Source organism: Colobus angolensis, unplaced genomic scaffold, assembly GCF_000951035.1.
Source record: "Colobus angolensis palliatus isolate OR3802 unplaced genomic scaffold, Cang.pa_1.0 Scaffold380, whole genome shotgun sequence".
NCBI lineage: Eukaryota > Metazoa > Chordata > Mammalia > Primates > Cercopithecidae > Colobus > Colobus angolensis.
The window spans coordinates 1,882,049-1,909,508 of NW_012117155.1; the positions used below are offsets into that span (position 1 = coordinate 1,882,049).

Here is a 27,460-nt window from a genome sequence, read left to right on the forward strand (position 1 = left end):
CATATATATATATAATAATAATAAAAGACTCTGTTCTTCTATCTCAGCCTTTCCCAGATTGGGTGCCATGATAAGTTAAATGATGTTTGACTTATTTTTTTTGGAGGGGTACAGGGAGGTGGTCCATATTCAAAGGAGTGAGAGATAAGATCAAACCAAACTAAGCAGCAGTCTTCATTAGAGGACTTCTGTAATGTTTATGACTACTGTGGATTTTAAAAATGCAGACACATTTCTCAAACTAGTCATCAACCTCCCTGCACTGCCTTGTTCTCCCCCATTAACAATACTAGCATTCCTGGAACACAGGAAACAGCCCCTCTCCTTGATAGCATCTAGGGCCCAGAGCAGGCCTCCCCTCCTCCTGCCCTCAGGTGTCTCCCTCTGCGGGCAGAGAATGCCCTGTGCCCTGTTCCCAGCATCACACTGCTGTGCAAAGTAGCTCATCACGCTGTGCACAAAAATGTGTAATTATGTTGAGGAGGCACTTGGTGTCTCAGCCCCAATGTCAGATGTTAGAGACCTGCTGGAGAGAGTGTGACTGGCAGTTACTGGGTTTCTAACTTTAGAGGTGAGGATTCCTTTTTCTTTCCCAAGTTTGAAAGGTTTTTTCTTTTCTTTTTTTTCGTAGGGGGCTGTTGATTTGAAGTTGTATAAGTTAGACGCAATAAAGCATAGTACTTAACCCCTTAATACCTGAAGGCAAAACACAGTCTAATCTAATCTTTTATTAATCTAAGTTCCTATTCTTATCTATTACAATAAACTTTGGAATCCAGTTGTTATTGCTAGATTCACCTAATCCCCTGAGTAATTCTGATAGGGACTCATTAAGTCTGTATTAGACACCAGGCCTTTGAAGCAGCAAATGAACTAATAATTTATACACTAATAATTATTATAAACTAATAATATATGCTTTCTGAGGTCTCTGAGCTATGCTAGCTGTAAAAAGCTCAATTTTAACATCTTGTTCCAGTGCCTATGATCTCAGCCATATCTTTGCTCTTTCTAGAAAATGAAGGGGGGTTAGAAAGGTGTGGGCTTTGCAATAGACAGAGCTGAATCCTTGCTCCCTGCTTCTCAGCTGTGTGGATGTGGGGACCTCAGCTTTCCAAGCCTCTCCAAGCGGCAGACAACAGCTTTCTCAAAAGGCTGTGCTGGGACTTAGAAGAAGTAGCTCAGTGAATGAGTTTCCTTCCCTTTGCCATTTCACATGAGGTTTCTATGGAAAGCCTTTTACAGAAGAGGAACGTGAGATTTTGACATTTTGTTATTTTCCCCCAAGGGTATGTACGGAACTTCTTCCAAGTTCTAAGGAAGCGGGGCATCTTGTTCAAAGATAAATGAGTTTGGCCCCCCTCCCCCGAAGCCTGCCAAGCTTATGGATGGCTTCTTGGGGAAGCCCCATGGCAGGGACCACAGGCATTGTTTAATGGTGCCCCTTTGTTCAACTCACAATCCACATTCCACTTGATGCTTCTGGGAGGAAGTTTCAGGGTTTCATTGATCTTCTCCAGGACAGTCTGCAGTTTTTGCTTCTGAGCAATCTCTGACTGGGTGACCTCAGCCACATTTAGCTTCTCGCTCTCCAGTTTCTCTGAGGGTGACAAGGGAAAAGAGAACAGCTGTTATACTGGGCCCCGGACAACCCTACCGCATGCACTTACTCACTTATTCGGTCTCTCATGCACTCATGCATGCATGCACTCTCGCAACAATAGATACTGGATGCCTACCAGCAGAGGGACACTGCTGTCCCCTCATCACCTTATGGTGGCACCAGCAGCATCAGTACTGTAAGAGCCTGGTGATCATGACTTGAATCCCCAGATCCCAGGGGCATTTTACCTAGCCTGTCATATTTGAACTCTATCATTCTGGAGTTTTCTCCTTCTTTTCAATTCTCCTTTCTCCAAGGACATCTCTGTGCTCCGACTGGAAAACCTTCTCTGTAGAGTGAGTCAAGGCATTTTGTACATTCCTGTGGTACAGTCTGTGTCACATCCAATCATATTTATCTGTTTTAAGTACCTTCTTTCCTTTTAAACCCACCTGGAAGGTAACTTACTTAATGTGTCATATTTAATCAATTCTAAGGCACATATTTTCCACACTTTAACATCCCTAAAGTCAGGTTGTGTCTTACTGGCATCCTACAATGGCTGCCAGTTAGGTGGAAGGTCTAAGAGTTATCATTGTTTCCATAGGCGTGAACTTGCTCATAGCTCTTCATAGTATGATTACTTACATGTCTCAATAAGCCTACATGAGCACCTTCAAAAAGTATAAAATAAAAATTGTCAGCAACAAGAAAGCATTGAGTAATAGCTTAAAGTGATTTTTCTCTTTCTGAGTGGTACTTATATAATGGTGTGTTTTAAAATCAATGGTTTTTTAATGCAATGACATAGCACCTTAATACTTAAACGAAAAACTCAGTCTAATCATTTTATTAATCTAAATTCATATTTTAATCTATTACAAAGAAAAAAACAACTTTGGACTCCTTAACAGGAAATTGGTTGTCTACCACTGGAACTCACCTAATCGGTTCTAATTCATTTAAGATTGACAGAACTGCACACATTTAAAATATCTTTTCTAATTTTTAAGGGCTGCTATACAAACAAATTAAATTTTACTATGTATCAATATTTCTCCTAATGCTTACATTATTTATTTTTAAATAACTGTGGTTTATCTAAGCCAAATGCCCCTTGAGTCATTCTTTGAAGATAAAGTTGCCCAATGGAGAATTTATGCAGGTTCTGTGGATTTGTGAATTTTTTTTTAAGCACCTCAGTAGGATAATCTCAAGCTGTTCTTACCTGTGATGGCCTGAAATGTTTTCCTTACTTGTTTCAGGCCATCTCTATCTCTAAAGTTCAGGGATTTAACAAGAATATATCTAAATGTCTTCTTACATCTTGAAGAGACCTTGTGTGTGCCTTATCCATTTTTAGGCTGAATTCTTTTTATTTATTTATTTATTTTATTTACTTATTTTTTTTTTGAGACGGAGTCTCGCTCTGTCGCCCAGGCTGGAGTGCAGTGGCGCAATCTCGGCTCACTGCAAGCTCTGCCTCCCGGGTTTACGCCATTCTCCTGCCTCAGCCTCCCGAGTAGCTGGGACTACAGGCGCCCGCCATCTCGCCCGGCTAGTTTTTTGTATTTTTTTTAGTAGAGACGGGGTTTCACCGTGTAGGCCAGGATGGTCTCGATCTCCTGACCTCGTGATCCACCCATCTCGGCCTCCCAAAGTGCTGAGATTACAGGCTTGAGCCACCGCGCCCGGCCTAGGCTGAATTCTTATCTTGGATCCTCTCCTACTAAAAAAATGACAAGTTATTTTCTTTCACTTTTTCCCATTATTTTTGGATGATGTAATTGTCTCTATAGAAGCAAATTATTTTAATCTTACTTTGTAACTACAAGCATTGGATAGAGGCTGCCCAAAATGCTAGGTTAAGAACCTTCTGGTCTTGTCTTGGCTCAGAGGAAAAGATTGCAGGCAAAGATTACTGATGACTGTTGTGAGAGAGAGTTGGGTGGGGAGGAGAGGAGTGAGGAGGAGCCACTTATTTGCTAGCTCTGCTGTATTACATCATTGTCTATAAATTTTCATATTTAAAATCTGGCATTGAACAGATTTTCAGCTTAGGTCTCTGAGTCTGTTTTCTAGGTCAATAACTTTTTCTTGCACAGTTGTCTATTTCATCTTTATTTTTTTAAAAATGGTATGACATAAGAAATATACATCTTGTCTCCTTGATCCCCCTTCCTAGCACAGAGCTCCTAAAACCCTTGTAACTTTCTGAAAGATGATAGTGGCATCTTTTGTTATAATATTTGGGTTTTGTCCCCAGTTCCTGAAAAAGCTCTAAAATGATTAAGGTAAAAGGAACATCTTTTGTTTTTCATAACACGCCCCTTTTACCTACATCTGAGTTTATGATAATGAGGCAACTTTTGGAAAGCTCTGAGGATGGGGGAGCTGATTGCCAGGAGAACCAAGCGTATGATTAAAGGATTGGAACATTCAGCCTCATACCCCCGACCCATGAGAAAGGGGAGGGAAGCTGGAGGTCACCTATCAATGGCCAGTGATTTAACCAATTATGCCTACTTAATGACACTTCATAAAAACTCTGGCTGAAAATGTTCAGAGGACTTCCTGGTTGGTAAATATATGAAGGTGCTGGAGGGTTGTGCACATGAGAAGGCATGGAAGCTCTGTGCTTCTCCCACAAACCATGCCCTATACATCTCTTCCTCTTGGCTGATTTTGAGTTTTATCTTTTATAATAGACTAGTAAACCTAAGTGCCTTCCTGAGTTCTGTGTGCCATTCTAGCAAATAATCATATCTGAGGAAGGGGTTTTGGAAACCCCTAATCTATTATAGCTAGTTGGTCAGAATTACGGGAGGTCTGAACTTGGCGAATGTCAACTGAAGTGGGGACACTCTTGTGGCACCGAGCCCTTAACCTGTGAGGGCTGTGCTAACTTTGGGCCAGTAGTATCAAAATTAAATTGTAGGACACCCTGTTGGTGTCCACAGAGAACTGGAAAATTGCTTAGTGTGGAAAACCCACACATTTGGTGTCAGAAGTGTTAGGAGTTTAGAGAAATGTGTTTTCCATTATTGGATTTCACACCTTACTTACTGAAGCATCCATTGCTTTTCTGTTTCCACTAATATATTTAACTAGTCTATGATACTAAAATTGTAGTGCATTCTTCCTAAGATTAAATTTTTTCCTTTTTTTTTTTAGCATCTGGTATTTCTTATTTAGGAGAAGCATTTTTGTGGCTTTGTTTTGCGTTGCAAATGTTTTATGGAATGTAATTCTGCTTTACTTCTTTCCATTTTAGTCATTATGCTTTGGGTTTATCATCCTGCTTTTAATTTTGGCTGTTGGATATTTTATTTTAGGCATTGATATTAAGTGGATTTGCATAAAAATATATCTTGAAGTAATTCTTATTGTGTGTATATTAATATTCTCTTTCTCTCCTTTTTTTTTTCTTTTTTGAGATGGAGTCTCATTCTGTTGCCCAAGCTGGAGTGCACTGGCACAATCTCAGTTTACTGCAACCTCCGCCTCCCGGTTTCAAGGTATTCTCCTGTCTCAGCCTCCTGAGTAGCTGGGATTACAGGCACGCGCCACCAGCTAATTTTTGTATTTTTAGTAGAGATGGGGTTTCACTATGTTGGTCAGGCTGGTCTTGAACTCCTGGACTCAAGAGATCCACCCACCTCGGTCTCCCAAAGTCCTGGGATTACAGGCATGAGCCACTGCACCCGGACTTCTCTTTCTCTTTTAATAAAAATGAGATTATAGTGTAAATATATTTTTGCTATTGGCTTTTTTCCACTCATATATATATCATAAGTCTTTTTAGGTCAATATATGAATATAACTCATTCTTTTTCAAAACTGCATATTGCATTATACGACTTATAACTTGACATACAGCCAGGTTTTAACCCACATTTTCCCTATTTGTAATAAAGTCGCAGTAAACATCTTGTGTGTGTGTGTATGTATTACTGATTGATTACTGCTGGTAAACATGAAAGCTATTGCCTTACAGATTTTTTCCTTGTATGTTGTCATCTTACCAAATCCCTTTATTAATCCTATTGCGGTTTGAGTCTTCAGCATTCTCTAGGTATGCAAATAAAACACTGTTATCTCTATTTTGCAGACTTACGTGACATATTTTAATTTTCTGACATTTTAAATAAAAGATTAGTTTGAGAACTTCTGCTATTCCTACCCCTCCTTTATCTTTAAGGTATTCAACCCTTAAAATATAAGAGGCCCACTCAAATATTTCTATAGCTTAATAGTAATTTACTCAACGTTACTAAGGATTTAAAGATAATGTTCTTTTGTGGGCTAATTTCAGCTAGTTCCATGAAGTTTTCTGTTGCTGAAGTTTTACTCTTCAAGGAAACTGTTTCTCTCATGTTTCCATAGTTACACAAATTGTTCATAACTAATTTAACTCTTCATAAGTATCAGGCATGATTTTGAAATTGATAGGATGTGATTTAGAAAATTTTCTCAGGTGGATTATTTTGTGAATCTTTGAGTTGTTTTTGAAGGTATTACCCAAATTTGCTTTTGGAGAGATTATACATAGAAAACAATGAAACAGTATTCAAAAGTTCTGATGCATAAAGACAAGGCAGAATAAACTCAATTACCCTGAATGGTGGGAGAACTGAGATGTTCTAACAAACACAGTTGTCATATATACCACACTATATTAATGTAACCACCCTTCAAGAACTAAAATATGTAAAATACTCTTTCCAGTATGAGCAATTCCTGAGTTGTTAAAAAAATACTTCTGTCTCCAAGTATATTAGGAGAGAAACTTGCACTGCAGTCAGAGAATTTGGTCTGTATACTAGTTTTTGAGGTTTGCTTTATGGACATAGTGAAATTTCATAAGTGTTCCATGAGCAGCTGAAAAGAATACAGTTTGCAGGGTATCATATGCTACATGCAGATTAGTTATTGCTCAAACATTCTCTATGAACTTTTTTCTTAATATGTTATTAAGAGAAGTACGTTAAAAACTACCACTGTGATAGGTTTGTCAAATTCTTGAAGTAATGATTATCATTTTAAATTTTTAAGTATTTGATATACAAAAGTACATATAAGTTTAAAATTTCTATATTTTCCTAGTGACTTTAATTTCTTAATATGTAGTGACTCTCTGCAGTAATGCCTTTTGCCTTAAAGTCTATTTTGTATGATGTAAAATAGTTACCCCAGCTTTAAAAAAATTAGTCCAGTATACATAATTATTTCCACTCTTTTTCTTTCAACCTTTGTGTGTCCCTCATTTATTAAAACTATCTCGCCTGGGCATGGTGGCTCTACCCCTGTAATCCCAGCACTTTGGGAAGCGGAGGCAGGAGGACTGCTTGAGGCCAGGAGTTGGAGACCAGGGTGGGCAACATAGTGAGACCCTGCCTGTACAAAAAATAAGAAACTTAGCTGGGCATGGTGGCACACGCCTGTAGTCCTAGCTACTTGGGGGGCTGAGATGGGAGGATTGCTTTTGAGCATGGGAGGTAGAGGCTACAGTCGGCTGTAATCGTACCACTGCTCTCCAGCCTGGTCAACAGAGCAAGACCCTGTCTCAAAACAAAACTATCTCCTGTATATAGTATTTGGCAAGAATTTGTTTTGTTATTTAGTCTGATATTGAGTGTACCAGTATACTTGGATTCACTTCTATCAACTTATTCTGAACTTTCTATTTAGTGGGTTTTCTAATTCTTCTCCCCCTTCCATCCTTGCCTTCTTTGGATTAATGTTTTTATTCTTTCTCATTCCATTTTCTCCCCATGATTAGTAGGGAGGTTAGATACTCTATTACTTCAGTATTTATGATAGAAAATTCATCATTCATATTTAACTTAATGAAGTCTTAAGCTAATTAATATCTTTACCCATATGCTAAACAATACAAAGACCTCAGCATGCTTTGACTTCAATCACATAATTCCTGATTTATGTGCTGTAGTTGTATGGGATTCTGATTCTACCTTGTTTCAATTAACAAATTAGACATTATTGTGATTATTCTATATTCATTTAGTTATGGCTTTGATCTACCCACCATGATAATCTTTGTTCACTATTGCATTGTAGATATTTTGGGGGGTTCATTTCCCTTCCTATTGTACATTCTTTAGAAATTCCTTTGTGGGAGTCTATTGGTAGCAAACCTTCTCAGTTTGTGTCTATTGAAAATGCCTTTCTCTTTTTTTTTTAGACATAGTCTCACTCTGTCACCCAGGCTGCAGTGCAGTGGCGTGATCTCGGCTCACTGCAACCTCCACCTCCCGGGTTCAAGCGATTCTCCTGCCTTAGCCTCCCAAGTAGCTGGGATTACAGGTACATGCCACTACTGCCTGGCTAATTTTTGTATTTTTAGTAGAAATGGGGTTTCACTATGTTGATCAGGCTATTCTTGAACTCCTGAGCTCAGGGGATCCATTCGCCTCAGCCTCCCAAAGCGCTGGGATTACAGGCATGAGTTACTGAGCCTGGCCTCTCCTAACTCTTTTTTTTTTTTTAGACTGAGTCCCACTCTGTCACCCAGGCTGGAGTACAGTGGCGCGATCTCGGCTCACTGCAAGCTCTGCCTCCCGGGTTCACACCATTCTCCTGCCTCAGTCTGCCGAGTAGCTGGGACTACAGGTGCCTGCCATCACGCCCAGCTAATTTTTCATATTTTTAGTAGAAACAGGGTTTCACCATGTTAGCCAGGATGGTCTTGATCTCCTGACCTCGTGATCCATCCGCCTTGGCCTCCCAAAGTGCTGGGATTATAGGTGTGAGCCACCATGGCAGGCAGCCTCTCTTAACTTTTTAAAGCCGCCTCTCTTAACAGTTTTTTTTTTGGCTGTGTATGAATTTATAAGTTGATCATTTTTGTCAGCACTTTAAAGACATCAAAGTGTTCTGATATCTTCAATATTAATATCTTTTGGCTTTTTTTGTTCCTTGTGAAAGACAGCTTTCAGTCTGTTGTTCCTTTATAAATAATCTATTTTTTTCCTCTATGCTTTTAATCATTTGTCTTCAGTGTTCTTAGGTTTCACTGCAAAGTGTGTAGGTGTAGATTTGTCACTACTTATCCTATTTGGGATTCACTGAGCTTCCTGAAGCTGAGGATTCATGTCTTTCATCAATTCTAGAAAATTCTCATTCATTATGTTTTCTTTAAATATTTACTATACTCCATTTTCTTTTCTTCTAGAATTCCAATTAGCTATGTATGTTGGATCTACTTAGAATAACCTCTATGTTTTTGAATTCTCTTTCTCATTTTCTATTCTGTTGTCTCTCTATACTGGATTCTGGGTAATTTCTCCAGTGTTCTCTTCTGGTTCATTACTTCCTTCTTTAGCTGTGTCTAATCCACTGAGGTTTCTAGTTTCATTATTATTCACACTTTTTCATTTCTAAAAGTTCTGTTTGGTTGTTTTTCATGTCTACCTGTCCAGTCTTAATAGTTTCTTGTTCTTTCATCATTTTCAAGCCTTTAAAAACATTTATTTTGGCATATTAAACATACTCATTTTATATTCTATAACTGAACACTTTTTCCTTTTTCTTTTTTTTTTTAAATAGAGATGGGGTCTCACCATATTGCCCATGCTAGTCTCGAACTCCTGGGCTCAAGCAGTCCTCCCACCCTGGCTTCCCAAAGTGCTGTGGTTACAGGTATGAGCCACCATGCCCAGTCTATAGCTTAACAGTTTCTAATATTTATAGTATTTGTGGGATGAATCTATAGAATATTGTTTCTGTTGACAGTGCTCATGGTGGCTTATGTTCATGTCTTTGGTGATTTCTAATTTTGAGGTCATATTCCTTGGAATTTTAACTCTGGGAGTTCTTTGTGGTTTGACCTTAGAGTTCCTTCCTCTTTAAAAGAAGGACATATGTTTGCTTCTGCCTTGGGGCACTAGTGACCTGGGACAACTTGTAACCAAAATTTCAATTTAGATTTTTTAAAGTCACAAAAGTAGTGTGAATCCTGGCCTTAAATCTATGTGAGTATAGACTTTTGATGAGGAGTTATCTGAAGCAGACTTCTTTTTAGTTGTTCTGTTCACATCCAAGGCTAAGATAATTTATCCTTATTGCCTCTTTCTGTGGGACAAATTTTGTACTCATTGGAAGAGTTGCCCTTCCAAGACCTTAGCTCTATTCAGGGGGAAAATAGTGAAAAATATTTCACTATTTTCCAACCCTTTCTTGCTCAGACTCTACCCAAGATTTGTCTCCTCACCCTGTATGTGTGACCCTTTAAACTTCAGGCTATAGGTCATTAGGAATGATAGGTTATTAGGAATTAGCACTTATCCCACTAGATTTATCCTTCCTTCTTGTTTTTGGAATCAGAAGAATTTCCTTCCTTTTCACACCAGTTTAGCCATCCCATACAAAAATATGTTGTTAAAGGCTTATTCAGATTTTTTAAGTGTGCTGTACCAATAAGATTTATTTGAACATCTAGTCAGCCATAATGCTAAAAATGAAAATTGAATTTCTTACTATATTAACTAAGACCTCTGAAACACTTATAATAGTTGTAATAGCCATTATTTCTCATTTGTCCCTAATACCACATCTTTGATATTTCACTATTTAATATGTTCAGTTAGGTTTTATTTAGTGGTCTTTATCATATTTAAGTAGTTTCCTCTTTCTAATTTACTTGAAATGGCTGTTGAAGTATATCAAATGTTATTTGATATCTACTGATACATTAATTCAGTTTTGCTCTTGAAATTTACATATGCACTCAACCACTTTCAAAAAGACTGATAATATATAAACAGAGAAAATTCAAGCTGTGAAAACTGTCTCCTCTCCATGGCAGTCCCAAGTTCCCTAGTCCCATTCCATAGAGACAGTTTATTATGACTATTACCAGAAATATTCAATGCACAAAGGACTATGTGTGTCCTTTGACACACATAGTCATTCTCTACCATGCTTTTGTCTATGTAGTAAGACATTTTAGAGAGCTTCTCTATTATTTATAAAGAAAAATAATAAAAAACTTTCATCTAACTTTTGAGTTTCTGAGATGAGAAAATGCCTCTTTCAGTTTAAGAATAGCAGCACATGGGCTGCGTCGGGCTGCAGGAGAAGATGGCGGTCTCCACAGGAGTTAAAGTTCCTCGTATTTTTCGCTTGTTGGAAGAACTTGAAGAAGGACAAAAAGGAGTAGGCAATGGTACGGTTAGCTGGGGCCTTGAAGATGATGAAGATACGACACTTACAAGGTGGACAGGCATGATTATTGGGCCACCAAGGACAAATTATGAAAACAGAATATATAGCCTGAAAGTAGAATGTGGACCTAAATACCCAGAAGCTCCTCCGTCAGTTAGATTTGTAACAAAAATTAATATGAATGGAATAAATAATTCCAGTGGGATGGTGGATGCCCGGAGCATACCAGTGTTAGCAAAATGGCAAAATTCATATAGCATTAAAGTTGTACTTCAAGAGCTAAGACGTCTAATGATGCCCAAAGAAAATATGAAGCTTCCACAGCCACCAGAAGGACAAACACACAACAATTAATTTTAGTGGATCTCAAACTTGTCTTAAATCAACAACCTTTTACTCATGTTAATGTCTTGATTAAATATCACAGTGAAAAATACCCACACATTAAGTAAAAGAATTCCAGCTGGTAAACATAACCTGGACATCTGTAAGAATATATTTAATACATGTACACCCATTATGTTTTCAGGTAACAGGAGGAAAAATGCAGCACAATTTTTTTTCTCTTGTTAAGGCACTGTCATTTAAACATAAACCTGGAGTACTCGAAGTAGAATTCAGGTTTACAAGATGAAAGCATGTGGAGAAGTGTCAGATGGCAGTGGAAGCATGTGTGTTTCTAAAAAGTGAAAATCTCAAGAAAGAAAACAGAAATGGCATGCTTTACCCATCTTGCTTAGTGAAAGAGAGCTGCAGTTGAAATTGTTTAAAAAGTAGCAAGTACAACAAATATTGTCACAGATGTGTTAATTTTTGAAGCGGTGTGGGTGCTGACTACTAGTAGTATCAAAAATATGTTCAGGATTGTTTTGATACTTTTATTTATAATAAAAAATGTTGGGGGGAGTTGATGAATTTCTGTTAAAAGCTGTTCTTGTGTGTTACATGTAACAGACATGGTAAATATTTGTTTACAGTCTTTGTTTAACCATGCATTTAAGTGAAGTCAACAAAAAGGAAATAGGTGTATGGATATGTGATTTTGAGATTAAAGTTAGTCTTAAAATGTAAATAAAATGTGGAACGTGTCCTCAGAGACTGTGCCATTTCTATTATGTTGATGTAGTATATGTACAGTACCTTGCTAGGGAAGCAAACATTGGAATTATGTAGCTTTTCCTGTATACACACTTTTATTTACTCTATTTTGTGTACTTCTTGTGAATTATAATTTGCAGACTATTTCAGAAAAGAAATTATCTAGTTTAATTTCTTCTTTGGACAAGAAGGAGTCCTAGGTATTATATTTTGACTTTGATTTCACCAGAAATAATATTATTAAAAAGATCTTCGCATTCTGGCAATTCTTTTAGGATTATAGGTTGCAAATTATCCAAATACATATCCCATTTTTTAAATCATAAAAAAAAAGAATAGCAGCATATATCAACAATCCTAAAATCGGACTATTATAGGAGGAGGATCTTCAAGCAGTGGTATTCAACAGAACTTTCTGCTATGACGGCAATGTTCATTTTTTAATTATCCAATATGGTAGCTACTAGCTACATTTGGCTATTGAGCACTTGATATCTAGCTGGTGTAACTAAGAAAATCAATGTTCCATTTTAATTGCTTTTAACAGCTGTATGTGGCTATTGGTTGCTGAACTGGGTAGTTCAGCCATAGAGGTTTTTAAAGCCACCTTCCTGACAGGAGAGTGACTGGAGTAGCAGAGGTATGTTTTAGTGGTGAAACCAAGATTGGAACTGAGCTCTCCTGTTTCTTCATTCCTGCTTCAATTTTAGCATAGCTGCCACTTCAGCCCAGCATTTTGGGGCATAGAAAAGTGCCTCAAAGTAAACAAGATCAAACTCTTCAAGATGCACCTCCTCCTGGGGTTCATGGAGTCATCCCCATTCAACATCCACCACATAGAATCAGCCTGGTTTACTCTGGCTACTCATTCCCTACATCTCTAGGTCCTCTTCAAGCTTTTCCCCATCCAAACTGTCACTCCTCTAGTTTGACACTATCCTTTTCTCATGAGGAGATGCTCTGCTGGAGTTCCTTCCACTGTCTCTGAGCAACCCCCATACTGCTCCTATGTTATTTCCTAAAGTCCCATTTCTGATCGTGTTGTTTTGCTCATAAGCCATCACTGGTTGCCACTACCCAAACAATACAGTCTAAAACTCTTAGTTCACGGTCCTCTAATGTGAGCTTCATCTTCTTCCTTTATTTTATTTATTGTTTTGAGACACAGTCTCACTTTGTCTTCCAGGCCGGAGTGCAGTGGTGCGATCTCAGCTCACTGCAACCTCTGCCTCCTGGGCTCAAGTGATCCTCCTGCCTGAGTCACCTGAGTAGCTGGGATTACAGGCGCCCACCACCACGCCCCACTGATTTTTGTATTTTTAGTAGAAATGAGGTTTAATCGTGTTGGCCAGGCTGATCCTGAATTCCTGGCCTCAAGTGATCTGCCTGCCTCGGCCTCCTGAAGTGCTGGGATTACAGGCATGAGCCACCGCAACCAGCCTCTATTTATTTCATTTTTATTTTTATCTTTGAGACAGTTTCACTCTTGTTGCCCGGGCTGGAGTGCAATGGTGCGATTTTTGGCTCACTGCAATGTCTGCCTCCCGGGTTCAAGCGATTCTCCTGCCTCAGCCTCCCAAGTAGCTGGGATTACAGGTATGCGCCACTATGCCTGGCTAATTTTGTATTTTTAGTAGCGATAAGGTTTCTCCATGTTAGTCAGGCTGGTCCTGAACTCCCGACCTCAGGTGATCCACCCACCTCGGCCTCCCAAAGTGCTGGGATTACAGGTGTGAGCCACAGTGCTGGGCCCTTTATTTTAAATAGACTTTTCATTTTAGAATGGTTTTTAGATTTATATAAAAGTTACAAACAGTACAGACAGTTCCTATGCACTCCGAATTCAGTTTCCTCTCCTACTGTTAACATCTCACATTACTATGGTACATATGTTACAGCTATTTATGTATGACATTAGTACATGACTGTTAACTCCATATCTTATCTGGATTCACTAGGATTTTTCTAATGCCCTTTTTCTGTTTCAGGAAACGGTCTAGGCAATACCACTTCTTTTCTTCATGTCTCCTTAGCCTCCTCTGTTCTGCGATGGTTTTTCACACTTTCCTTGTTTTTACCATGACCTTGACAATTTTGAGAAGTGATGGTGAGGACTGCTTGGTTGTTCCTACATTTTTCCCATGGGGAGGCTGGGGAGGAAGACCACAGAAGTGAAGCAACCTTTCATTACATCCTCCCCCTACCCTATCCCCACTTCCACACCCTAATCATGGGAAGACAGTCACTAAAATCAGCCACTCGAGGATTGTGGAATTAATTGCCACCTTTTTTGAAGGGGTTGTATCTACATAAAGTATTTGATATTCTATAAGGGAGAGTTATCTTTTTGTTCCCGTTTATTTGTTCAGTTATTTATTTTTATCAGTATCAATTTAAGGATATTTATATCAGACTTTGGATTATAATCCAATACTACTATTATTAATTTTCCCCCCAAATAATTCCAGCTTTGGCCACTGGGAGCTCCCTCAGGTTGGTTTTGGACATTTTCAATGTGTGGCTGCGTATATATATTTTTTCTTAGCACTTCTTTTTGGCACTGCAAGATGCTCTAGGCTCATCTACATTCCCTGCCCCAGGTCTAAAAGAAGGCATTTCTCCAAGAAGTCCTGGTTTATCCTGTTGGAAAATGGTGCTAAAAACCACAACCTGGGAGCTGGGTCTCATTTTCTTTGTTAGCCTCATATCCCAGTCACCCAACCCTGATGGTCACCTACCCACTGGCTCCTGGACGCTACAGCATTTTCCCTCCATTAGCACCAAAATTAACAGAGGCTTCCTGGAAACTCTTTTGTTGTCTTGGCTAAAGTGCCCTTTCTCCTTCCTTATATGTTTGAGATCTTTTTCTGTAAGGCCCCATTCAAAATGCCCCCCTCTGGCTGGGTGAGGTGGCTCATGCCTTTAATCCCAACACTTTGGGAGGCCAAGGTAGGTGAATCATTTGAGCCCAGTAGTCTGAGACCAGCTTGGGCAACATGGTGAAATCCCATCGCTATAAAACATACAAAAATTAGTTGGGTGTGGTGGTGCACACCTGTGATGGCAGCTACCTGGGAGGCTGAGATGGGAAGATCTCCCGAGCCCGGGGAGGGCGACACTGCAGTGAACTATGACTGTGCCACTGTACTCCAGCCTGGGCAACAGAGTGAGGCTCTATCTCAAAAAAAAAAAAAAAGAAAGAAAAAAAAGGTAACAAAAATAAAACACCAAAATACCCCCTCTTCCCTGAAACCTTTCCCAAAACCTTTCCCAAACTCCTACTTGATCTCTTACAGACCTGTATACTACCAGGCTGAGTTTCCAGAACTCACAATTTTCAAAATACCCCCTCTGGCTGGGTGAGGTGGCTCACACCTTTAATCCCAACAGAAGACAGCAATATGACACATTTACTTTTATATCCCTAAACTCAGCAGTTAGCATATAGCACACCAAATGGTTTTTGCCTAGTGGATATTATTATCAGACTAGATTACGATCAGTGTAAAATGCACCCTTTAGTGTCTATCAGGGAAAAAGAAAACCACACACACAAAACAAAACAAAATAAAACCATCCTCCTGTAGAACTTTATTGCCACAGGCAACCTTTTGGTCTCAAGCCTGAAGAATGATATCCTGTTTCAGTCACATGTTATTGTGAAAACCAGAAGGAAGAGCCCTGGAACCTTCTGACTCTCATCCCTGAATGTAGGCCTTTTCTGTTCCCAGCACATGTACGTGTTCAAAGATAAGGATCAGTCAAATGAAACATACTATAAGGAAATTCACATAGACATCCCAAGCCAGGAAACCTCAATAAGAAACAGGCAGTGGGCCACGTTCAAATGAAATGATGAATTATGTTGTGTAGGCATCATCCTGGAATCGCTTATCCCATCTCTCACTCAGTCATACCTACTGCCTAAGTGTTGTGAATGTAAATATAACCAGGTGACCGTGGACATACCTGCATAACTGAGGCATTGGGAAATGTGTCCCAACTTGGGATGATTCTGTGACTTTCTTATTGATGCCATGGAGCAAGAGAATATTCTGGGAAACCTAAGGCTCTTTCCTCTATCAATCACCCTGGAAGGGGGTAATCCTGGACAAGAAATGAGGTGATTTTTTGGCTGGGGTAGGAAGGAACTTCCTCCTCATTCTGGGGTTGGGAAACCTTTGCTCTGAGGTTTGGAAAGGACTGGGGCTGCTCCCGTGAGAGGACGAAGTGTATGTCATGAAGAAGCAGGCCGGCGTTGCCAGCCGCTAATATTTTCTTGGCAGCAATACCAATAGCGCAGAGAAGTGGCCAGTGTCCCCACAGCAGGGTAGCTGTCCCTGTGGTCTCTCTGGATGATGGCGATGCCCCTTCCCCAAGCTCCCTGGCCCACCTGCATTCATCTGCAGCTGCAGACAGCTCCTAGCACACTGATGGCCATCTCTGGCCTCTTCTTGTAACCACAGGAGCACAACCTGGAAGTTTTTATTTCCTGCACAGGCAACCCTCAACCACAGGAGGAAAGGAGCCATAGGATAAATGCCCTTGCTACCTTGCACTGGGAAGGGTGATTCTGAGATGTGTTGTTATGTGGTTTCTCAGAGGGCCCAGCTATGAGCCCTGGTTGAAATAGGGCTGCTGTTCTGATTAACATACTCATGTTTGGCACTTCTCTCTTCCCCTTTTACATGCCCTACTCAGTTATTTGTACGTTTTAAGGTCACCTCCCATATAAGCTTCCTCCACCCATGTCCTTGTCTCAGCATCTGCTTTGGGAAAACCTAAACTAAGATCTGATGCCAGGGCATGTGGGAAGACCCAGGGAATACAGGCAGCAATGGGGCAGCTGGGTTGGGCAGCTAAGAAAGAAGGACTAGGGAGAGGCTGTTCTGATAGAATCTACCAGAAATGCCTGGGGTCTCTAAGAAGGGTGATTTTCCTGCAAGGAAGGCAGACACTGCTGTGAGCAAGGAGCATGTGGCCACACAGAGGTGAGCCAGGTATGCTGTTGCTCCCCATTGAGCTCACAATTGGAGAACACCCAGCCAGTCCTTGCCAGCCAAGGTCACACGGAATCTCAAGGACGCTCACCTGTTCAGGCTTTCACCACAGCAACGAAACACATACAACCCTCTGTGAAGAGGTCCCTGCCTAATGTGGTTTGGCTGTTTCCTCACTCAGATCTCACTTTGAATTTTAATAATCCCCATGTATCAAGGGTGGGGCCAGGTGGACATAACTGAATCATGGGGTAGTGAATAAGTCTCACAATATCTGATGGTTTCATAAATGGGAGTTCCCCTGCACAAGCTTTTTTGCCTGCCAACATGTAAGACATGACTTTGTTCTTCATTTGCTTTCAGCCATGATTGTGAGGCCTCACTAGCCACGTGGAACTCTGAGTCAATTAAACTTCTTTCCTTTTTTTCTTTTGAGATGGAGTCTTGCTCTGTCACCCAGGTTGGAGTGCAATGGTGCGATCTCAGCTAACTGCAACCTCTGCCTCCTGGGTTCAAGCGATTCTCCTGCCTCAGCCTCCTGAGTAGCTGGGATTACAGGTGCCTGCTACCATGCCTGGCTAATTTTTGTATTTTTAGTAGAGATGGGGGTTTCACCATGTTGGTCAGGCTGGTCTCGAATTCCTGACCTTGTGATCCGCCTGCCTCGGCCTCCCAAAGTGTTGGGATTACAGGCGTAAGCCACCGCACCCGGCCCGCTTTCCTTTTTAAATTACCCAGTCTCGGGTATGTCTTTATGAGCAGCATGAGAACAGACTAATACACTGCCACACCTTCTCACACACTTCTGCCTCTAGGTTCTGGGTCTTTGTTCCACAATGTAATCAACATGGCTTCCTGGATTCCATGTCCTTTTCTTTTTCTTTTTTTTTTTTGAGACAGTTTCGCTCTTGTTGCCCAGGGTGGAGTGCAATGGCATGATCTCGGCTCACTGCAACCTCTGCCTCCTGGGTTCAAGTGATTCTCCTGCCTCAGCCTCCCAAGTAGCATGCACCACCATGCCTGGCTAATTGTATTTAGAAGAGACGGGGTTTCACCGTGTTGGTCAGGCTGGTCTTAAACTCCTGACCTTAGGTGATCCACCCACCCCAGACTCCCAAAGTGCATGGATTACAGGTGTGAGCCACCATGCCTGGCCCCATATCCTTTTCTTGATGTCAGTGTGTGTGCTCCTGGGCTACCAGAGGCCCCTATGCCATTTCCATCATCTTCTAAGTGCTAGTGTTTCATAGTTACTTTACTAATCTCAAACTCAGACCCCTCCAGCTCGCTGCCCAACCAATTCAGTATTAAGGAAGCTCAAGCCCCAGTATGATTAGAAGCTGGGTTTCTGGGAACAATCATGCCTGGTTAACACCACCATGTAAGGGTACTGTACCTAGGTACAGATGTTTGGTTATTTATGCTGCAGACAACAAGTTAAAAACATCCACTAATATGCCCAAATCTTGATATCTAAATTCCATTCTCCAATAAAATAAATCAGGGCTTGTTGGAAAAGTAATTGATTTCAGGACTGGAGTAAGAAAAATATAAGATGGTCTTGGAGTGTCTTATGATGTGAGAAACAAAGGAAATGCTCAAAAAATATATATATATATACATATATATAGGCAGCTTGTTGAAAGTGTCCAGGAGGCAACCTGAAAGAGCTCCCAATGGCCAAAGCTGGAAGCCAATGAGCAAAAAAGTGAACGATAAAGTAGTACTGGATTAAACCCAAAGTATAAAATAAATATGTCCACAGTGATATAAATAAATAGAAATGACAACTCTTCCTTTTAGAATTCCAGTTAATAAATGCAGAAGGAATACAGAGAAGAGACCATCTCTGCTAGAACACTACCATAAGAATTGCAGCAGATGCGTTCTAAATGGATGCTAAAACTAGAGGGAGAAGTTTAAGGAGAACAGGATATTTACACGGTCTCAAAGTATCTCTCCCCGCATAAATTAAAAAGAGAAAAACAGTCACTTTTTAATGAAGAAATCTGGCAGATACCACCTTGACAATGTGATCGAGGTTAACACGACCAGTGACAGGAAAAATAGCCAGAGGGGAACATAAGGTCAGAGTACTCACTCGAAACTCTGCCTCCTTTATATACTCACAGAGTCATTAAAAAAAGTAAACAAACCAAAACATTCCCCCTAATCTCTGCTTTCAGACTGATCCCTCCCAGGAGCTCCTGATGCATATATATATTTTTTTTACTACACACTGGCTCACTCCACCTGGTTATCCTACCTGTAGGCTTTGAATGTGTATGCCCTGCCTTAGACCTTTGAGATTAGGGTCTAAACTTAAGTTCACAAAAGAAGCATCACCTCCATAGTGAATCACCTTTTCAGCATGAAGGGTGAGATCTGAAACGATCTAATCTGCTTGTATATAATGCCTGATTTGGGTTGCACAGATATGACGCTGGATGATTTTGTAACCATTCCTGGAGGCAAGATTCCTTCACGACCAAGTTCCATTACTCTGTGGCCATGTTCTACCTTGCTTGCTCTGACAGCCTAGCATAGAACATTTTGGCAGTTTCAGATCCTGACTAGATGTTTGCTGGAGGAGTTAAAAGCTGTAGTCACTGGGAGAGATGCGTAGTGAGGCTCCTGGCTTAGCCATGTCTTCATGTGCCAAAGCTTTTTCATTTCCTCTCTGTATTCAGTTGCAGTTTATACGCCCTAAAATATTAACACCCATTAATACTGATGTCTGAGAACCAAATCAGTTTAACTTCCTAGAAATTGCATTAGCCATTCATTCATTCATTCATTCAATACACATTTTTTTTTTTTTTTTTTTTTTTTAAAAAAAGTCCCCCTCTGTCACCCAGGCTGGAGTGAAGTGATGCGATCTTGGCTCACTGATCTAGGCTCTATGCAACCTCCACCTCCCAGGTTTAAGCGATTCTCCTGACTCAGCCTCCCAAGTAGCTGGGACTACAGGCGCCTGCCACCACACCCGGCTACTTTTTGCATTTTTAGCAGAGACGGGGTTTCACCATGTTGGCCAGGCTGGTCTTGAACTCTTGACCTCAGGTGATCTGCCTGCCTAGGCCTCCCAACGTACGGGGATTACAGGCGTGAGCCACCGTGCCTGGCCTCAATACACATTAAGTGCTAGGCAACATGTGCTAGACAATCTGATGGTGCTGGAGAAGCCTGGATAAACATATAGGACATGGCTCGTGCCTTGGGGAAGCCTATGCACATTTACCTAAAGAGCCACAGATGACATGGAAAGTCTTATAATAAGGTATGTCTATATACTCACATGTATGTATATGGATATATGTGTGTACACATTTGTATATATCTACATACATATATGCATATATGTGCAAGTGTATATATAGTTCCTCAGAGAGAGATACATATATGTGTGTGTAAGGGGGGAACATAAAAAAAAAGTATATGACTACCTTTTCTAAATGTGACTATAGGGCTAGGCGTGGTGGCTCCCTACTGTAATCCCAGTAAGCACCTTCAGGAGGCTGAGGCGGGTTGCTTGAGCCCAGGAGTTTGAGACCTGCTTGGGCAACATGGCAAAACCCTGTCTCCACAAAAAACACAAAAATTAGCTGGGCATGATGGTGCATGCCCTGTAGTCCCAGCTACTCAGGAGGCTGAGGCAGGAGGGTCACTCGAACCCTGGAGGTCAAGGCTGCAATGAGCCAAGATCATGCCACTGCATTCCAGCCTGGGTGACAGCGAGAACCTGCCTCAAAAACAAAAAAAAAAAAGTGACAGTACTGTAAAGGCTGTAATAGGGAGGCACATTTGATTAATTCTAGAGATCAGAAGGATGAGCAATAATGGTTTGCCCTGGTGGGTAAAGGAGGAAGGCAGGCCTTAGAGGCAGAAGGACTAGTATGGGGAAAAGTATAGGCATGTTAATATGTGTGGCATATGTAAAAATGCAGCAATGGTACACAAAAAAATAGTAACACCAATGATGACATTTATCGAGCATCTGCTATGTGTCAGGCACTATCCTAAGCACTTTACACGTATTACCACATGGATGAGCCACATGTGTGGGAGTGGCCAGAGGTGAGGCCAAGGAGACAGCTGGGGGTCATCGGATGACGGAATGCTTTGAATGTTGTGACAAGGGGTTTGGACTTTGTCCAGCAGGAGAGAGCCACTGAGAGTTATAAATAAGTACTGCAAGACTGGACTTGGGATTTTAAAAGTTTCCTCTGCTAGCTGCATAGGGAATAGGTTGAAGGAGGTGAGATGGGAAGCAAAGAAGTGAGTCTGGAAGTTTTTTCAATAGTTCAGAGAAGTGAAAACGGCAGAGGATGTATTCAGGAGAGGCAGAAATGGGTCTTGCTGATCCCTGTATACATGGGGGCAGAGGAGGAAGGGAGAGGATTCTATGAACTCAGAGGGGAAGAAACAGCTTTAGAAAAGTGGATGAATTCAGTCTAAGGTAGATTCAGGTAGAGGTGCCCAGAGGGCAGTTAAGGATTGAAGTCTAGAATCTGAGGGGAAGGTTTGGGCCAGAGTTAGATTAGGAGCAGTGGAGGACACCTTAACTCCATTCAAGCTGAAATTTGTCCTTTCAACACTAAGATTACCCCTGAATTCTCCTTTCTCTCCCCTTTGTCCTTACATTTTCACATGAACAGCTGCAAAGCGACCCAGGGAGGAACACACACATGCACAAGTCCACAGATGACAGAGGAACACACATGCATCTGAAGGTGACAGAGGTCTAAAAATGCATACTCACACCCATGCATGTAAATATACCTACAGAGGCCACACAGGAATGCTTTTCTGGAGAGAAGGAGGCGTGCTTTCTAGCTATTAATATATAGTGGGGTCTCTTCATCTAGCTGATGACCCTTGGCTGCTAGAAGGAGCAGGCCCACCTGGTCGTGGAGACTCCCTATACAATTCATTCATGTAAAACATTGCAAGAGGACATCTAAAACCTTCACTGAGCTGTTATTCCATGTTCCACACATTTGTAATCCATTTCCAGGTAAGCCACTGTAAACTGAGAATAACTCCTTCTAGCTACAAGTAGGTGATCCAACCACCTGCAGTTAAACACACATCCACTGCAGCACTGAACTCTCCTACCGAAAAGCTTCTGCAGGACTTGTCCATCATATAAATCTTCAGCCAGGTCTTTCACAATGATTCTTTCTCCAACCAACACATCATTAATCCAGTCAATTAATACCTACATAGAGAGAGAGAGGGAATGAGCAATAATAAGAAAGAGTTATAGTTTATTTTCTTACAGACCAGCTTTCTTATCCTAAACAATTAAAATCTAAATGAACTTTAGATTTTAAGTTTCATTTTATTTGAGATGGGGTCTCACTATGTTGCCTAGGCTAGACTTAAACTCCTGGGCTCAAGTGATCTTCCTGCCTCAGCCACCTGTGTAGCTGAGACTATGTGAGTGTTCCATTGTGCCCTGCTTTGAACTTCAGATTTAAAAGCAGAAGAACTATCCACATGACCCAGTGTGTGCACAGGTAGCTGCAAGTGTGAGCCCTACTGGCCTTCTTAATTTTCAGATGTACATCCTGCTAGTGCTGGTGGCACCAGTGTCCTTGTTAATATCTATGTCCCCTATTATTCCTTACTCTAATGGCAAGCAACATTCACAGTGTATAGCCATAAAAAGGTGGTTCACACTGGTAACCCCAACACTTTGGGAGGTCGAGGCAGGCAGATCACTTGAGGTCAGGAGTTTGAGACCAGCCTGGCCAACATGGTGAAACCCCATCTCTACTAAAACTACAAAGATTAGTCAGGCGTGGTGATAGGTGCCTGTAATCCCAGCTACTCGGGTGGCTGAGGTAGGAGAATTGCTTGAACAGGGAGGTCGAGGCTGTAGTAAGCCGAGATCGTGCCACTGCACTCCAGCCTGGGCAACAGAGTGAGACTCTACCTCAAAAAAAAAAAAAAAAAAAAGAGTTAAGTATACAGTGATGAGTTTTGGTCACTGTGCACAGTAGTTTAACCCCCACCACCACTGAGATACAGAACAGTTCCCTCCCCCGTAGGATGCTTCCGTAGGCCCCTTGGTACTCAATCTTTCTCCCTGACCACAGGCCTGGGGGAACCACTACAGTTTTGACATTTCTCCAGTTTTTTATAAGCGGACATCATCCTTTGTGTTGGATGTCTTTGCCTTAGCATAAATATGCTGCCTTTATAACACAGCAATAGCCAGACAGCATTGCCATCCCTGGGTGGGCTGATGTTGGAGCCTGGAGGCTTTACAGGACATTGTTCCACTGTCCCAAGACAGGAAGATAGTAACTGTAACACCTACTGTATACCAGGCACTGTACTGTATCCAGTACAGTAAGTCCCAGCCTCTGTCCTGGAGAGGCTTATGGGGGCAGAAAACCGGTCAACCAAAGGATTATAACATAAAGGGTTCAAATCCTAGGGTGGGAAGGACATGGTGCTATGAGAGAGTAGAGGAGAGGCCCCAACTGGCTGGGAGTGGGCAGGAGAGATCAGGAATGAGGGGAGGCTTCCAGAAAGCCTTGTGTTTGAGGAGACTTTTTTTTTTTTTTGAGGTAGGGTCTTGCTATGTTGCCCAGGCTGGAGTGCAGTGGCTATTCACAGGTACAATCATAGTCCACTATAGCTTTGAACTTCTGTCCTCAAACCTTCATCTGAAAGTAGCTGGCACTACAGGTACATGCCACTGTGCCCAGCTCCTAAGGAGACTCTTAAAAGAATACTAGGAGTTGACCAGAAAGAGTAGGATTTCAAGGTGGTCAAACCAGTCTAGATCTAGAAAATTGAACCTCCCTCTGGAAGTACGGAGGTAGCTATAAAGTGATCTGTGTGTTTGGTCAGCACTCCAGGGCTCATGTCTATGTGCATCTCCAATCCTCCACTCCCTCAAACAGGGCCCGAGTGCAGGTCTAGGTCTGGGAGATCAACACTGAAGACTGAACCATTTGGAGCCCATTCTGACCTTGTGCTTACCCTCAGGGGTCTCCTGAGCAAGTAGTAGCTTACCCATTCTAGCATGGTGAACGCCCTCTGATAGGAGCAAGCCCAGGGTTAGATCCTTTCCCCCTACCCTTGCCCATACAGGCCCAGCACCCCGGAGAGGTGCAGCAGCAGGCAGAGCCTGCACCTCAACTGTTCCATCTTCTTCCTGCACAGCAAGGCGAGGGCTTAGGTCTCACTGGGCAGGGGCAGTCACCTGCGGGTGCAGCACAGACTGCATCAGGAAAGGCCAGATATCCAACATGCATAGCCCAACTGCCTATGGGGCTCTGGTTGTGATCCAGGGGAGTAAGAGGCTGCATGGCGGCCTAGCCAAGGCTGCCTCCTTTCTCTTGAACTCTGGGGTCAGGGCACAGACTCCCTTCAGCAGACAGAAGGGACATTTATACATCTCCTCTGAGATGATTGCCGTCAGTCCTCCAGTCCCTAGTGAGATGGCCCAACCCTCACATGGGTTTGATTTTACTTCTGAATACTCCTGGCTGACTGAAATTCCTACCCAGTCATCCACCCACCCTTCCTCCTCCTTCCTTTCCTCCCTCCATCCTCCAATGTTTATTAAATACCTGCTATATGTGACATTCTGTGCTGGGTCTTTAGGGTACAATGATAGAAAAAAAAGACAGTTTCTAACCCCAAAAAGTTCACCATTTAGTGAAAGAGACAGAGAAGTCTGCTATAATATTACGTGGAGACAACAACAGAACTAAGGACAGTGCCATAGCAGCCACGGAGGGGCTGAGCCATGGCACTAGAGTTCAGAGCAAGCTTCCTGGAGCAAGTAGCCGTGCTGAGACTTTCAGATGAAGGGCATGAGAGGCAAGTCAGAGTGGACTGCATTAGCCAGGCTTTGGCGGTGGGGAGTTTTGGGAGCATGCATGGGCTGCTGGGAGGAGCAGTTCTGACATCCCTGTGTTGCCGGGTAGTGGTTGATCTGAGGTTGAAGAGGCAGCTAGAGCAAGGACGCTAAACACCACCTCTAGGGGTGGACTGCAACCTGAGGTGGACGGGAAACTCTGACAGATCTTGCACAGGGGAACCGCGTCTTCAGATTTGCATGGGGAATGAATCACTCTGACATCCAGTGCTTTTTTTTTTTTTCTTTTTGAGACAGGGCCAGGCTGGAGTGCGGTGGCGTGATCATGGCTCACCGCAACCTCTGCCTCCCAGATTCAAGCCATCCTCCGACCTCAGCCTCCTGAGTAGCTGGAACTACAGGCATGCGCCACCACACTTTGCTAATTTTTGTATTTTTAGTAGAGGTGGTGTTTCACCACATTTCCCAGGCTGGTCTCGAACTCCTGAGCTCAAGTGATCCACCCGCCTTGGCCTCTGCAGAGTGCTGGGATGACAGGTGTGAGTGCCTTTTGTCTTAAGTGCAGCCTGGTTAAGCTGAAGAGGAGGAACACAGGACAGGGAATAAGATGCAGGGGAGAAATGAACAGTTTTGGAAGGACAAGCACACACTAGCCACTGCACAGGTACATTATGCACAATATGTCACGTCATTTCCTTCATTTCTGCTTGAATTCCGTCTCCTTGTTTATGCCCATAAACAAACCTTTTGGCTTTTCTGAGACTTGGTTTTGTCATCTGGAAAATAGGGATGAGACTAATTCCTACTTTGCTGCCTGCTTTTGAAGATCCTTGAGAAAATAAGCATTTTGTGCACTCTGGAATCCTGGCCATCGTGAGCTTACCTGTACGGAACTGTCTGGTGCTGTGACCAGCACCACTCACTGGGCATTTGTCACGTCCCACGCTTACACAATTGGTTACGTTTTTGATGGCCATCTACTAGACCACCCACTGCCTGAGGCAGGGGCCACCATGACTTTCTACCTTCGCTGAGGGGCTCGTGGGGTGCCTGCACAGAGCAGGTGGCATATGGACACCTGGTGGGTCTGTGAGGCACCTGAAGCCGCTCCTGATTTCTTCTTACCTTCATCAGTTCTTGAAGCTTGGGGTCACTGCGTGAGTTTGGATCCACCATTGTTCGCACCTCATTCTCCTCTTTAAAAAGAAAAGGAATTCAGTGGGGGTGCTGGCACGAGAAAGCTTAAGCGAATTCAGAGACAAGAGCACAGTTACCCAGCATTGTGTCCTCGGGGTCCAGCTCGAAGGGAATCGGGCTGAGGGGCAGGTTAATGGCATTCATTCCCTCCTCCTGCAGCTCGGACACTGGAAGAAAAGGAAGAACAGGGTCACATTTCAGCTGACGGACGGCAGGGGGTCGGAGCTCTGTAACAAGGGTGTTAGATATTGACATTGAGAAAAAAACCCAGTAAGGGTAGATTACAGCTGTTACTCAGCCTACAATCAATTCATGGCCTCGCCTGGCTGAAAGGACCTAATTGTCCCCTTAATCTCACCTCTGCCAGCTGTCACTTCACTTGCCTTCCTCAGGGAAGCAGTGAGGTCTCAAAAGCACAGAAATCTCCCTCCTCTCAGAAAAGATTTCAGAATAAATGGAAGCGAGGTAGGCGCTGACTTCTTTCTGAGTCTCTGCCTCCTGCCTGTCCCTTCTTCCTGTCTGGTGCCCAGTGACTGTTTGCTGACAGGATGAATGGGGTCATGGGTTTGAGGCTATATGTACATTGTAAGGCATTTCCATCCTCACTTCCACCCTCTTCTGACTTCTCACCTCTCCTGGCTTCCCTGAGGTACTCTCCTGATTATCTGCCTTCCCACCTCCATCCAACCCCAGCCACTGCTCAAAAATACCTCAGTCCTGGCCCTTCCCTGAGCTCTGGTCCTGACCCTTGAGATGGAACCAGCTGTGGGACCTGGGGCCAGGCACTTCATCTCTCTTGGCCCATTTCCTCAGCTGAAAATAAGAGTTTGACTGGATGAACAGTAAACTTTTACAGTCTTCGAATCCTAGAAATCTGTAATTCTACCTTCCTCAGAAAGAAAAACAAAAACAGGTAAAAACTACCAAAGATTATCAGCCCACACTCCTCCAAGTGCCCAGCCCCCACATGGAGCCTTAGTACAGAAAAATTCCTCCCACAAAACCAGTTGTGTGACAGACATTTGGTGAGTGCTGACCTTGGATTACCCCTCCTAAAAGCAGTGACTTAAATCCCCTTGCTTTTCGCCAATTAAGCACAGAAAGGCCATTTTCTCAGAGGCGTTGGTCACCAAGAGGTTCTTAAAGAGCTAATACAGCAGCTGCAATCAACCTTAATAAAAGCAACGTCCCATCTTTCCATTTTATTTTTTTTATTGACTCTGGCCTCACCAACTGCCAGCATAGACTTGCAAGAAATTCTAAGCACAAGGCAGCCACTTACAAAGAGTTCTTTCACATCAGTACACACACTGATAGCTGCAGCTGGACTGAAAGGAGAATGAGGAACAAAGGGAGTGAAACACACTCTATGCCCTAAGAGACACAACTTGGATGGCGAGGCTGGGATTTAGTACCTTTGCAGCGGGCCTTTGACATTCACATAGGGTACCAGCCAGTCACCACCTTGAATCTCCACATTCATAGACACCTACCATTTCATAGAATTCTCCATAAAACATGACAGAAACACAG

At 42.3% G+C, this 27,460-nt stretch overlaps 2 protein-coding genes across 4 annotated transcripts in view; one reads left to right on the forward strand and one right to left on the reverse strand.

The window, feature by feature from the left end:
• PARVA (parvin, alpha) overlaps positions 1-27,460 on the reverse strand; it is a 167,722-nt gene that overhangs the window by 38,438 nt on the left and 101,824 nt on the right. The window contains exons 2-5 of the mRNA XM_011954271.1: positions 26,005-26,094; positions 25,856-25,926; positions 22,006-22,108; positions 1,460-1,600 (exon numbers count right to left, since the gene is read on the reverse strand). Of these exons, the coding sequence (XP_011809661.1) occupies positions 1,460-1,600; positions 22,006-22,108; positions 25,856-25,926; positions 26,005-26,094 (405 nt within the window). The remainder of the gene's footprint in view (positions 1-1,459; positions 1,601-22,005; positions 22,109-25,855; positions 25,927-26,004; positions 26,095-27,460) is intronic.
• Positions 7,836-12,214, forward strand: LOC105520510 (ubiquitin-conjugating enzyme E2 variant 2-like). 3 transcript variants are annotated; one of them, XM_011954270.1, is made up of 2 exons: positions 7,836-7,930; positions 10,722-12,214. In XM_011954270.1, the coding sequence occupies exon 2, from the start codon at positions 10,850-10,852 to the stop codon at positions 11,141-11,143; it is 294 nt and encodes a 97-aa protein (XP_011809660.1). In that variant the 5' UTR covers positions 7,836-7,930; positions 10,722-10,849; the 3' UTR covers positions 11,144-12,214. The 3 variants fall into 3 exon arrangements, with proteins under 3 accessions (XP_011809660.1, XP_011809658.1, XP_011809659.1); XM_011954269.1 differs by lacking the exon at positions 7,836-7,930 and having other exon boundaries at positions 10,697-10,869; positions 10,996-11,143; XM_011954268.1 differs by lacking the exon at positions 7,836-7,930 and having other exon boundaries at positions 10,686-11,218.